This window comes from Cheilinus undulatus, linkage group 19, assembly GCF_018320785.1.
Source record: "Cheilinus undulatus linkage group 19, ASM1832078v1, whole genome shotgun sequence".
NCBI lineage: Eukaryota > Metazoa > Chordata > Actinopteri > Labriformes > Labridae > Cheilinus > Cheilinus undulatus.
In genome coordinates this window covers 29,115,569-29,130,781 of record NC_054883.1, presented here as the reverse complement: position 1 = coordinate 29,130,781, position 15,213 = coordinate 29,115,569, and the positions used below count along the sequence as shown (strand labels likewise).

The 15,213-nt window shown below is 39.6% G+C and overlaps 1 protein-coding gene across 1 annotated transcript in view; it reads left to right on the top strand.

Annotated features, from left to right (window-relative positions):
* LOC121527569 (partitioning defective 3 homolog) overlaps window positions 1-15,213 on the top strand; it is a 604,468-nt gene that overhangs the window by 562,000 nt on the left and 27,255 nt on the right. The window contains exon 22 of the mRNA XM_041814583.1: window positions 5,646-5,766. Within this exon, the coding sequence (XP_041670517.1) occupies window positions 5,646-5,766 (121 nt within the window). The remainder of the gene's footprint in view (window positions 1-5,645; window positions 5,767-15,213) is intronic.

Below are 15,213 nucleotides of genomic sequence, written 5' to 3'. Positions count from 1 at the left end.
CATTTATACTGCAGGCCAAAGGGACATGTTTCTGACTGCTTTATTTACTTATTTTCAATCAGGTTAGATTTAGATTTTAAGGCCTTTTGAGTGACACAACTCACACTGAATTTAATCTTTGTTTATCAGGTTTTGTAAAAGTGTTTTAACAAACAAACAAAAGGACAAGAAAAAAATCAGATCTGATGAAAAATTAGAAAGCAGTGTAGAGGAATGAATGCAGCTACAGTATATTCCTTTACTCTAAGACTTTGTTATCCCTTCATAATGAGAGAGAGGATTGGTGGAAACAGAGAAAGATCAGCTGAGGGGTGATTTTTTTTCTTTTTTTTTTTTCAAGATGGGCTTGAATGCTTGTTGTTCAACCCGACTGCATGCAAATGAATTCATAGGTCCACCTTTGCCAACAGGCCGCCACATTAAGCTTTCAGCTAAGCTATAAATACAACAGCAGTATGACTTTACTCTGTACAAGTGACTGTAAAGTGAAGAGAAGACAGACAGGGAAAGGCAGACTGTGAGAGTGTGTCGGCTTCTTTGTGTCTCTGTCTACGTCTGTGTTTCTATGAGGGTGTTTGGGAGTGACACTGCCGACCTGAGAGGCCAAATGCTGACATTTCACTCTGAACACACCGATGAATTTTGAGCAAATCTCATTATACAGCAGAGAATGAAGATTCAGGCTGTGAAAATGCTGTGGCATATGGATACTTTATCTCCCCCCCATGTTTTTTAATTACCTTACGGACAGAACCCAATTTTCCATTGACTCACATTTAAAAGTGGTCTTTCGGAGAATAAGCAGCGCTGCTGCTAAGCCTGCAAGCTCATATGATCATGATGCAGACAGCCTGCCCGCACCCCTGAGTACACTTACACAACCTGTGACCTTTTTCCCTTATGCGTAAACACATGGCTAACAGCAAGCTGATGAACAGCACTCATTCATATTCACTCTTACCCGTCCATTGCTGGCTGGGTTGACACATTTATCCTAATTGCTGATGGTGCACTGACGTAAATTGCCAACAGTTTTTCTCCAATCATTCCTCATAGCTCTTGTTTTGCAGACGTTGATGTATTCACATGGGGATTTAGAAGCAGTGACACCTGATGCATCTGTAACACTTATGCTGACTAATTACACATCGAAGTGGCCGAGCATTGGGGAGCTCTTGGGGACGGCTGCTGAATCCATCTTCTTTATGTATGGAAACAAGCCAGCTGCTGCTGCTGCTACACTGATAGTGGGCAGCTTCTGCTCTTCTTCAGTGCCTAGTTTCCCAGCTCCCTATTTCTTACCATATGAATATATTAATGCTGAAAAATTCCACAGAGGGCTTTCCAAGAATCCCATCAACTCGGTACCCCCCCTGCTGGGTAAAGGACCAAGCAGAGAAGCCCCTGCAGATAATCTAGATATTGCACAGTCCTCCTTTGAACTGCCATGACAAATTCACCCCTCGTTAAATCTCACCCCCTCTCTAGGCCTCTACGCAGTGCAATTTCCATGTGTAGTGCTTTGAAATATATATTGAAGTGCCTCGCTGGTAGTTCTTTAATTTGCTGGAGATCTTGTCTTTGTTGATCTTCTCCCATTCCGTTGCCCAGCACTTCATCCACCACACACTGGAGCAGAAATTTAGTGATACGCCGGCTAACCTCCTTTCTTAGATTGATGCTTTGGGTGACACAAGGGCAATAGGTCCTAATGTGTACAAAGTGTATATGGACTCAAGCGGCATGGTTTATAGCCTGGGTTGTGGCCCTTTTTCTGTCTCTCCAGCTGCTCCCTCTGGGCTTTCTTGCCCAGTGGTGCATGTTGGAGATGCTGATGCTAGCAATGACCCTCCCTGGAGGGTCAAAGAAAAAAATTTACGATGCTGTTTGTTTTGAGTCAGCCATGGTCCTTGCTTTGAAAAAGTAAAGAGATGCATATAAATGCATGCATTGGACTTCCAAGATCTTGATATGGTCTGTTTCCATCTGACCTTATCTTGTCAGACCCTGCCATGTACTGTATTTCAACTGAAGTAGCAGGCATACATTACAGAGTAACTAAACCCACGAGTTTCAGCTGCGATGCATCTACCCTGGAATTTCAAATAAATGCCTAGAACGTCATGGACCGGGTTGGAGGGAGGGGGGATTAGAAGCACCCAAACCCTCCATCTTGCTGCCTCTTGTCAGCCACAACATCACTCATTCCATGCTGCCTTTTAGATGTTATTATCCATGATGTCATAACAATTCAAGGTAGATGTTGATACATGGTTACACAATTTCACATGTAATCACCCTTATTTAAGAAAAGCGTTGTTTATTCACGATTTGGCCAATAGTTCTACATCAGGCTTAATCCTACCATGTCCCTGATTGGCTGAAACTGCCTTTATGCACAGACTTCCTTGTTCAATCTGATTCTACTGCTAGAAGCAAATTTGTTGTTGTTTTTCAACAAGACAAGGTAGAAGTCAGAAGTTCAAATATCATCCACTTATTTCTCGGGACAACATGGCTTATTTGCAATCATGGTTAACAGCACTACAATACCCACAATCCTAGTGTGTCACAGTGACATCTCTAATTGGCTGAGCTTGCCTTTATGTGTCAAATACTGCTGCTAGAAGCAAAATTAACAGTTGTTTTTATTTTCAACAAAAGATGGTTTAAACAGGGAAATGAGCATGTATATTATCGACTGTTTGTTTTTTAAAAAGAAAGAAACACATTTTCTGAGACCACAGGCAATAGCACTACGTCTCCACAACACTCTAGCGTCATAGCAACATCTCTGATTGGTGCAAATTTTGGCTGTGTTCTGCTGCAAGCGAGGTTAAAGGTCAGGGTAAAAAGTGGTTGGTGACTGTTGAGTTCTGTGGTGATGACAGCTGGCACTGCGTATGTATGTCCAGATCAGCCAGTGGGAATATTTCAAAAATAATTCAGTCGCAGTAGAATATTTCAAGCTGTACATGGCAATCTCTGTGCACATTTTTACTGAAAATCAGAAAAATCAAATACTTTGTGCTTATATGTAAAGATTTGGAGTCTTACTGGTTAATTGTACTAGTATATCCCAATGGTATATAAGTTTTTTGAAATAATTGGTCTGGGGGAGTGGTGGAAAAAGTGCACTCACTCTGGTTAAAATTGGTTTAATTAAAAGTACTAGTCTTTAAATCTACTCAAGTAAAAGTAAGAAATATTTAAAGGTTAAAGTACAGACAGAATAATCTAGATGGGATTTTTTTTTCCAATTTTGCACTGGCAATGTGGCATGCAGTTGTTTCATTAGCCTCCTTATCTTATGTATTTTTCCATAATAATATGCAATAAATCATTCAATATTATAACCAACATTTATTAGATGGATAAAGCATAATTTGTTCCTTCCTGTAGACCGGGCCTATATGTCAGGATAATGAATCAGTATGACTTATTTATCCACTTTGATCACAGTAGTAAATTTACCTTGCCTTTGCCTTGTAGCAATCAAAATGACAACTAGGGCTCAACAAATATGAGACAAATATCTAAATGCAATTATATCATCTCATATTGCAGATTCAGTGTGGATTGTATTGAAGGGCGTGAGCATTTTTATGTCATTCTCATTATTAATAAGAGAACATACGAAATCCTAGAAAGATCTGATGCTACAGTGTTTGCCTGGCATGTAGAGGATAACATCTGCAGCAACTGAAATGTATGAAACTTTGTTTTACACACATTTCTGGTCAAAGAAATTTTGCAGCTTCTGCAATTTGAAAATTACAGCGGGGCATGTTGCTATTTTAATCTAAATTTAGATTTATTGCCTAGCCTTAGTAGCTACAGAGGAGTTGTACCATATGATATGAATTTCCCTCACTGGTAGCAACATCAGAATAAGATGTCCAACCAGGTTTTTTTTAAGGTAAAGTCACACCTCAGTGATAAAGTAAAATACAACAGCTGTTATGGGATGTGATGTCTAGTCAACAATGGTGGAAAAAGTACAAAGTACAAGAGTATTGCACTCAAGTAAAAGTAAAGCTTCTCTGGTTAAATCTTTTTGTCCCTTTTTTTAGGTGCATGTTGACGCTGTGTGCTTATGTTGTTAAAAATGAGGTCAAACTATCCTAAAATGTGTCAAAGGGAAATATAGAAGCTTCTGGGTGTGGTGCTGTCTGGCATTTACAGAGGACCTTGTCTACATAGTCGTAGTCTTGCATAATATCTGGGAACCCTGTACTTTTACGAGCCTTTTAAGTATCCCCATGATTTGTACACATAATTGTGTTGTTTACAGTAGGCTACAATTAACTAATTTGATTCTTTAACATCCCACTGGCTGTTGCTGCAGTATGATGCAAATATAGCAGCAACATTGATTTTGTAATGAACAGCAAAAGAGACTTCATCATCAACCCACACCCTAAAAGCATAAGCTTACTCACACCCCAACGAGCCACTTAATTGCCCACATCCACATAAAACGCCTAATGTACACCACTGCTCTCCCACTCACATATAAAGCTATAGGGATCAAATGGAGTATAACTAATACAATTGATTTTGATCAGGCGGTGCGAATAACAAAATGACCGTGTCTTGCCAAGTGCTACTCAGGGGCATGCATCCACACCCGCTCATCCTTTATGAGCTCCTATTTATTGTGCTTTTTAATGACGCTTGATTGGCAGCATGTCCTAGTGCCCATTATCATCCAAAGGATGTGCTCATTCTAATCTGCAATTATCGACATAATTGCGCCCAGAATCCTCCGGGCCCAAATAAGCAATCACTTCCACTGCTGTCGTGCCACCTGTAAGTGCTACTCAGGAGGATGCGCACAATGATAGGGTGACAGGGCCTAGCTTTCTTTATTCTCTTCCCTTCTCTCACATGCTTTCTATTAACCTTTTTTCACTCAGAAAAATCCCCTCCAACAGCACTCCTAACTTTATCTCCTTTTCCTTCCCTCACCCTATCAATCTCACTCCCAACATCCCAGAGCTCCTATCCCCTCCCAGCACAAATTCCTAACCTTTGGTCACTTTCATCCCTGTGGTATGCATAAATGCAGGCCTATTATCCAGCCGGTTGTCTCATCATAATTATGCATTTTGTCATGTTCTGCCTCTGTAGCTGGTGATAAAAGGAGAGCCTGATTAAGCTGAGGGAAGGCTATTGATTCCTATTGACAGGCCCCTCAAAGCCCCCTAATGAAGGGGATGTAAATGAGGGTTTTCCACAGTGTTTAATGACTGTGTACCATAAAAGGCCAACATTCTCCGGCAGTCTAAAAGGGACATGCTTCACTCACAACGGTGCACGAGGGACACTTTCACTTATGGAGATGTACAGGAGCAAAGACTAGAGGGAGGGAGGGTGAGAAGAAAAAAGCACAAAGACATGTCAGTCAGGTATGCAAAGAGCTATCTAGACTGTCAGATCAAGGGATCCTCACCACAATTTAGAGGGGTGTTATAGTGGTCAAGTGAATTATTCAAATATGAAAAAGCACCAGGAACAACATGCCAAGTAGAGTTATGTGGCAGGTGTGTTTTCCAAGTGTGGGCTTGCTGAAGAATTATCACCAAAGGACCATAAAGTGTGCTATCTAGTGCTTCTATCTCACCTACTCTCTTTCTTTCCAGCAGTCAGATGGCTCCGAGTAATCACGACCGGATACAACGGCTGAGGCAGGAGTTCCAGCAGGCCAGGCAGGAGGAGGACCTCGAGGACCATCGACACACCTACGGCTTAGACCAGTCCTGGGTGAGTGTTTGATAGGAGCCGCGCTCCAGCAGAGTGACACTGAGCTGCACAGAGCCAGAAAACATCCTTCAAAACACCTGAGCTCTCAGAGTGATTCTCTCTGATGCACCGCTGGACACTCAGATTACCTCCGCACCCACAGACTCTTTCATAGATTTCTTCATGGATTCAGAATCTTGTTTTAGCTGTCAACTAGTGACATGACCTCCCTTCACCAAATCTGAACATTAGGAATCGCCATCATAAGACAGCACAATTATTATGCATCACTGATTAAAATCAGTCAGTGTTCCCGTGATAGAGTAACTACTTTATTTTCTTTTCAGTCGGACACTTACATCTTTATTGGTTTTAAATATTTACCGCTGCAGCAGCAGAATATTCTTTGTAATGGGCAACATGGCTTACAGGGTCAGTGTATTTTCTGGCAGTTCCATTTCCTGTTTGAACTAGCCTCATCTTGTTATTCAGTTATTTCCGCCCGTATTTGACAGAAAATGGGGGGTGGGGGTTAAGTCTTTTTTTTTTTTCATTTCAGTCACAAAAATGGAAAAATGGGAAAACAAATGTCCAAAAATGGGACCATTTTTTAAAAATGTATTTATTTTTTGTCCTTTTTTAAATGAAATACTTGAGAAAAAGGAAATCATGTTATGCAATAGGAAAGGTAAACATTTCAAAATAAAAGCCCTCATGTCAAAATTTTAGCTGAGATAGCCATCCCCTGTGTTTTAACGTACTACAATAATAGGCTAATTTTCTTTATACCATGTATGACAAATAATGTCAGTGGTGAAAGTTCTAATGGATTAATGTAATTTTATGGAGAAAAAGAATTAATATGAAAAAAGAAGGCTGGACTGCTTGAGGTATTTATTAATGTACACAGCAGGAGTCAAATTTTGAATTTATGATTGTATTGTTTGGTGGAAAAGTTTATTTACTATTGTGTGTATGAACAAATAAATAGTATGAGTGACAAACAAACTGACAGGAAAAAAAAAACTGCCAGAGACGTGTTTTTACAAGAAATACAATGCATGGCTATTTTTTTGACACTGAGGCTTTTGTTTTGAAATTTTCATGTTTCCCATATGACCACGTGGTTTCCAAGTCCTCAAGTCATTAAACAAAACAAGAAAAAAAAAAAAAAAAACAGAAAAACAAAACAGAATTAAAAAAAAACAAAAATTCGACCCCTTTTTAAAATGTATTTGTTTTTCCATTTTTGCGACCGAAACAAACAAACAGATAAACAAACAAAAAAACAGGAAAACAGATTGTTGTCCTGTTCTTTTCTTTGTTTGTTTGTTTGTTGTTCTTTTTAAAAAAGGAAAAAAAAACAAGAACACAGCTCGTTTTTGCTGTTTTTTCCATTTCCTGTCAACTATGAATGAACAGAACAAGGTTTTTTTTTTTTTGTTTGTTTTTTGTTTTTTTTCCTGAGGCTCGTTTCAACCAATAAACAGAACTGCCAGAAATTAAACTTACCTTACAGCCTCATCATTAGAGTGGAATGATGACATAAAGCCCTAAACCTGTGGCTCTAAATGAATGGATCACAAAGGCTTTTTTGGTGTGCTACATAAGAGAGTTGGGGTAAAAGTCATCCCACTTATTGTTAAGGTAGTGATAGTGATAGGGAAACGGTAGCTAATGCTGGTTACAATCCATCATTTAAGTCAAAAGAAGCAGATGTGAAACGTTTCGTTTATTTATTCTATGCTGGCAGTTTAGCACAGCTTAACTTAAATATGGCACAAAATACATGAAATATGGGTTCTCTTTCAGGACAGTTGGTACCAGGGTGAGTTGTAAGGCAAAAAAAGACCTATAGTGACGCTTCGTTCGATCCAAACAGCATTATTCTTCATTATTTGATTTGAGTGGTTTAATTTTATTTTTAACTGTGTCGTGATTTGTCATCATAAAGGTGGGGTTTGGTCCTGGGGCTGTAACTACTGTCCTAATCCCACCTTGTTGGAGCCTACAGGTTGATTCTGGGGTGGTGACAGGGCTGGAAGCAGTAGCACAGAGCTGATGTAGGGCAGAGCTGGCAGTGAAAGTTAATAGAGAGAAACCAGGAATCTTGCAGCTTAAAATAGATCACCAGAATATAAAGATATCATGTCAGACAACTGAGCAGAATGAAGCATGTCTGTGTGTACTCAATGCAATTTGAATTGCATACCTAAAATAGCCTCATTTTTAAAAAGTAGTGATTGCATGTGAAATGTGTGGAATGCATGTGTTTCTGAAATATGTTCTTTGTGCGTGGTGCACACTGGCATGGATAAATGATATAATGTGTGAAGTTTGTCTGGATTCTATCAGTGCTCCATATTTATCCAGTACTTAAAACATTTAAACAGGTGTTTTGGAACATTTGTATGATACGATATATGATATACATGTTCACTAGATCAGATTATCCATTGGTTTTTATTTGTATAGCACCAACTTATAACAAAAGTTATCCCTATTCACTTGTTAACCTTTCTCGCTTCAGTGCTCTGACCATAGTCAGGGAGCACTTACTAGTTTCCTCGAGGGCTGAAGTTATAGCAAACTTAATTTTAACTGACTGCTCTTAGTCTTACTATACTCTTGTGAGGCCTGGTGCTGATTGGTCACAGGCGCAGAGTCCATTGTTAGGACTTCTATTTGGCATATTTTTGGGCATCATTGGCAAGACTGTGTGTCTAATGATGACAGGCTTAGTAGAGCAGGGAAGACTTTCTCAGGCCTATTCCAGCTCATAGTACACTGGGTGTCCAGGACTCGGTGGGCTGGACTAGACATTGTGGATGCCAGAGCATTACGGAGCCAAGGCTGAAGCGGTAAAGTGCCGAAACAGGCATATGCTACCCCCTGATTTCAAGTTCAAAACTTGCCAATGATTTGCAATGCATTCAGGGAGATTTTACATTAAAATCTGCCTTTAGAAAAGAGTCTTCTGAAGGGCCATGCAGACTTCACCCTGCCCCAAAATGTTAGGGTGTATATGACAGGATGATGTAGAAGGGGCAAGGCATTTATTGGGATTGAGCTGGGATTTATACTCTTACAGCCACTTATCACTTTTTGTTGTTGTAATGGTGCTTCCATTCCAGTCATCAACAACACAACTCATACATTTCATCAGCTGATGACTAAGCCATTTACAAATTGGCATACGCAACTAGTAGAACACACTTTAGGCCATAATCTTTAATATATTAAGACCTGACATTAATCTACCATGAGCAAAGCATTTGGCAACATATTGCATACTGTATTTTCCTAGAAAACTAAGTAAACACAGCACTGAGCATGAATACACTTGTTCCCTGCTAACACTCCCAGGACTTTTCCCCTTTTTTGTTATAAATATCTGCAGGCTGTAATCAGAGGCGTACATTCCTGCATCCTGGGGTTTACTAAAATAACTATCTTATTTGTGACATAAATAGTAATTGATGAACACAGTGTGATGCCTGGCACAAACTCAAGTCTCAGTGGTCTCATGTTTTCCCTCATCTGTCTGACATTATTTCATTTGGACCATCAGCGTTGTACGACTGCCAAACTGTCTGACTTGTCCTGATAATACTTATGGCTTCAGTCTCAAGTTCTGCCAGATTTCGTCGACTAATTTCTAATTTCCAGGTCCAACCTTGGCCTGGGACTAATTTCTAATCAGCCCTTTCTATCTGTGCCTTTCCTGTCTTGGAAACATGACACACTGATGGCAGGAAGGAAGACAAGAAATGTACAAGAGAAATATTCGATGACAAGTGGCAGTTCAGGACTGAGAGTTAAAGTAGGCAGGGAGGCAGAAATTGAAGACAGAGTCACACTGTTCATTTTAATTTTCATTAGACTTGATTAAAGGTATTTTTATATTAAATTTTAAATTAAGTGTGAGGCTTTTTTAAGCCATTCTATTCTTCCATGATTGATCTGAACCAACAATGGGGATTTACTTCTTATAATTGGAAAAATGTAATCAAGTTAATTCCTCTGTTAATTCAGTCAGACTTGAACTCACAGCCTTTCCTGCTGTGCCTGGAATTTAAGTAAAGAAACACTTTATTTCTTCTTTCCACACACATATTTTAGGCCCCTTTGTACACCAAGCACAAAGCTCCTTAGTTTGCAGCACAAGTGTCTTTCCTGTTTTCTACCTGATGCACTTTATATTTTTACATACAAAGCAGACATTGTTTAAATTGCAACTTAACCTACACATCTGCACCCATGAGTGTGTTTGTCTCAAGGCATGGTCAGGAGCAAAGCTAGCACATTTTGGAGGATGTGAATATGACTGCACCTTAAAGTGTGTTAAGTGTGCAGTGTCACACTCTTCTAAACATCAGTGAGTTCATATAACATCACTCCTGCTTCAAATGGGTCACATAATAGTGCACCTAATTCAAAAAATTTTAAGAAAGAAAAGTGAAAAGCTTTGATTTCTGCTTCTGTTTGCTTCCAAGGTTTCCTCCATGCATGCCGCTTCAACATGCAGTCTGTCTAATACAGAAGCCATGCAAAGGTGCACACTCTCAAACGCTCTCGTACAACAGAGTTGGATTTATGATAAATGTATGGTAGACAAATAGCCCACTGATATTAATAGACTGTCCAGTGTTAATTATGAAAGGAAATGGCTTGCAATTTCAGTAGAGCATGTAAATAAATGTTTACAGCCTACCTTCATTTGATGTTAAGCTCACAGAACATTAGTTAACACAGATCTCATTCTGTTGGCATGTGTCAACATTATAATAAATATTGTAGTTATGCTTTGTGTAATATAGAAATGATCACGCCCTCTTTTTTGTCAATTCTGATGTTGTGGGAATGTTTATGTGAAGCATACAGTAATTTTAAATCTCCATCAACATATTCCATACAGTGCCCTGTGAGTGTTGGGTGTGTTTTGTAGCATAATAAAAAAAAGTTATATGAGCCAGCTTGAGTTTGGTTTGTCTAATAGTCAAGACTGAAATCTGCAGTGTGAATAGCAACGTGCCAGCCTGCAGGTACATTTGGCTTTTAAAGCAAATGAGCTGAAACTGATCGATTTGATACGTTACACCAAAAACTCACCCAGGTTTAATTAAGCAGCCTGCAGCCTCAGCTCCAACCTGGCTTTGCACCCACATTGTGCACCTTGTTACCTTCAATTTCAGCATTCAATCATTACCATTTTTTTTTTGCTGAAACGACAACTTGCATCATTGTCAAGTGGGTCTGCTTCTTTGCTTGTGTGAGCTTGATTTGGTCTTAATTTGCCTCATGGTTTGATGTATGTTGATTTGAGGGCAAGCTTAAGGATTGGCAGTTTGCACATAGCATTTTATTTTGAAATTGACCAGATGATGTGTGTGTTCTGTGACCCAACTTCCTGTTTGAGCTAGTCTGTTATGGAGAGGACATGCCCCAGTCCACTTTGCACCATATGCTTCAGACAGGATGCTTCATGCAATCAACATAAAGCTCTTCAAATTGGTATTTCTAGCTTTTCATTCTACTGCTGTCCTTACTGTATGTTGAGCATGATATAATGCAGTGTTTGATGCTTAATTTAAGGTCATATATCCTTTCTTTATTGACGAATTAGAGAGCCAAGCTCAAGCAGGGCGTCCTACATTTGAATATTTTTGCAGTGTAATAGCTTTAGACAGGCACTTTTTGCCCTATGACTTTCCTGACCTGGTTCTGGAGAAATGAAGACTAATTGTAACACCAGGCACAACTATTTTCTAAATCACGGGTCAGATGTCAGACCTTGGGAGTTAAAATATTTGGCAACCAATTTTCTGGAGAATTATCGGTGTCATTTTGTCAAATCAATTGGTTTGGAGCAGAGGTCTGATGTGGCAGGATGCTTCAGCTGTTGCTATTGTCTGAATGAGTTTGGGTTAGACATAACAGCATGCTTCCCACCATTTATTTTCTCAAAGAGGAAGGCAGACTTTATTTACTCTGGATTTCCTTCAGTGTTAGTCCTGCTCATTCTTGAAATCACTGAAAGCGGACATCACTCTCCAGTATTTTCTCAATCTTTCTTCCCACTTTCTCTGTCAAAATGAGATGTTAACTGTTTGTTCAGCACTAAACGTCTCCGTCTTTCTCTCTCAGCCTCTGAGCTCCTAATTGCTTGTGATTGTTGACATTGTTGAGAGTACACCCGCGATTCCACTGGTAATAAGATATAGGGCTGGCTCTGGAGTATTGAAGTCTATTTTATTAGTCCTCTTTCATGTTATTTCAGTCCTACAAACACAGATTCACTATGGCAGAGCTTGTTAGGAAACAATACAGGCGTACCATGTTATGTTTTGACACTGATTAGAGGAACTCGAGGGAAATCATGTCATAGTGTCAGCTTAAGCAGAATGGATATGGCTCTATTCATGGGGCAAGCATTTTGATTCATAAAACAAAAGAAACCATGGAAAGAGAGGAGGTAAAAAATATGCAGCAGCCTTTAGATGTGTTGATGATGGGAAATAAATAAGAGACAGAAAAAGCCTTCAGAAATATACAAGCAGAGGCACGGAAAAGAAAACACTGCTCCTGAAAAACATCTTATTCTTCACCTGCAGTTTCCATAATGACTGTTTTTATACCTCCTCGTCTGCTCGCCTTGCTTGTCTGTCAATCCCTCTGTCCATTCACCCCCATGTCTGAGCCATTCTTGTGATTTTCTTCAAACTTTGTACAAACACCCGCCATAACTTACAGATGACCTGATTTAATTTAGAGGAAAGAGTTATAGGTCATCAGACCTCAGGTCCACCCGTTGCTTGTGAGCGTGACATCACAAGAACCTTTCTGGGATTTTCGTCAAATTTTGCACAAATGTCGTCAGGATGAACCAATTAGGTGTTGGAGGTCAAAAGTTGAGGACATTAGGCCTCATGATTGCTCTTGCTTATAACATTTTTACAAATGACACCACCCCAGCCCTTCTTCTTGACCTTTCATTGCTCTTCCACTGTACAGCTCTTATTCAATGCTTTTGCATGACCTCAAACTCCCCCCTTCCAACTGGCAGGCAACAATGACTTCTGGGTTTGGTGGTTTTTGGGAGAATGTTACCTGCCTGACTGCATTGTGCCAACTGGGAACTTTGGTGGAGGAGGGATAATGGTATGAGGCTGTTTTTCAGGGCCTGGGCTAGGCCCCTTATCTTCAGTGAAGGGCAATCTTAATGCTTCAGCATACCAAGACATTTTGGACAATGCTTTGCTTCCAACTCTGTGGCAACAGCTTAGGGAAGGCCCTTTTCTATTCCAACATGACTGTGCCCCTGGGACTAATTATAAAGACATGGTTTGATGAGCTCTGCATGGAAGAACTTGACTGGCCCACACAGGGTCTTGACTTCAAACCCACTGTGCACCTTTGGGGTGAACTAGAATGGAGATTGTGAGCCAGACCGTTTCGTCCAACACCAGTGCCTGACCTTAAATATTCTACAGCAGTGGTGCTCAACTGGTCAAGCCACAGGACCAACCACCCCTCCTTAAAGACCCTGTATAATGAAATCTGCAGTTTGTGATTTAACACACTAGATATGTTGGAATAAGGTTGCCATAAACATGTGAAAACACTTAGATTTACATGTGACTGAATTGGGTATTGAGACTATTAGAGAGTTTTTCACCTTTTTCCTGACTTGGTTTAATTTGGGCTTGGACAATATGTGGGCTTGTGATGTCACATGATGCCCCTCACTGCAATATAAAATCACAGAGCAGTTGATCTCAGTACAGTCTGTTATTAGCTGATTCCACTGCCTGTACTTAAAGTTAACAGTCAGTTAAATGCTGTTTTTCTGTTCATTGTTGGGTAATTTTGCCAAATATCAGCCACAGTGGCCTATGGATCATTTAAAGTATCATAACAGCGATTTGAGCTAGAATACGGACTTTGTCTCTTCTTCTAAGGCCAACAAAAGGTCAAGGGTCAGGCTAATGGCGTGAGTGCTTTCCTCACTTCAGGTTGTAGCATTTTTTTAATTTCAGAGGATCGAATTTCTCCTGAGTGGGCGTGGCTTCAGCTCAGTTGACAGACTTGCCCACACCAACCTGGAGCAGATTTTACCGCCTCGTTTTTCATGATTTTGAAGCTTAATTTTATAAACCTAGAGATGTTTGATTTGATTGAAATTTTACCTGGGGGTTCATATAACACAGTGACCTGTCATACATCAAACCCAAATACAGATCTATTTTCACTTTACAAGGTCTTTACCAAGAAATAGTGACCCAAATGTCTGAAAAATTTCAACTGCCAGAATTCATTGAATGAACAATGTAAGAGTTTGGACCTTAGATAAAACAAAGCATCTGACAGAACAAAAGTCTGGAAAAGACAAAAAATGTTATTTCACACTGTTTTGGGTTATTAAAAAAAAAATCTTAAGAATTAAAAGCATTTATATGTGACAACCAGCTTTATTCGATATATTTCCATCCAAGAAAAATGGATAACTGATTTTGAATCTCAAGAAAACAACCAAAATGAATATCCTTGTCCAGCAAAACAGAGTGAATGCAAACTGATAGAAAAACTTTTTTTCTATTTGATCTTTATTAATCTTGAACATATCCAAAAGAAAACAATTTGCACCAAGTGACGTCACATAATCTTGACAGTCAATACGTCATACATTCAATATTTCGAAAAGTTCAGCATTCAAGACGGGGCAGAAGGAATCCAGAAGCTTATCCTGCCACTGTCCAAAGCTGTTTTGCCCCCTGGGTGTAAGTTGGTCAGGAGACTGAAAGCTATGACTACAGACTATAAGATGCTTAACAACTTTTCAATAATACATTTTTGGCATCCAAATGTGTATTTATAAGTGGAGGTGTTTAAGTTGACAATAGGATAATAAGGAAATATTTCTGACCCATCCTAAAGAAACAGCCTAGTAGCTGCACTCTCTCTCTTTTAACAGAGTATTTCTCTTTGTGACTTTGCTGAAATTATGTCCACATGGATGAAAGTGAAGCCTCTGTGACCTTCACTTTTTCTAAATCAAAACACTCAGTGAACATAACCAGACTAAGGCGAGAGGCTGGAGAAGGCAGTTAAATGCATACCACATCAAAGAGTACAGAACGACTCTTTGATGCACGTTGTCCCTGAGCACTCAAGGTTACATCGTAATGGCTCCCACACACAGTTACAAGCCAGAACAGAAGCAGCCTGTAGCATCTTAAAACATGACTCGGTTATAGTGTTCATGCTGTTTCTTATGAAAACAAGCCTTGCCTGCTTGATAGTCCAGATATCATCCTGATGGCTTCCATATTTTATGGTTAAGGTTATACTGGTAGAATATTCTCACCTCAGGATCTATTGAGTAGCTTTGAATCAATTTATGTGGTCAGTGCAAGGTAAAGTGTTTCCATAGATCTTATTTTCTGTTTGCACCATTAGTGATTATGG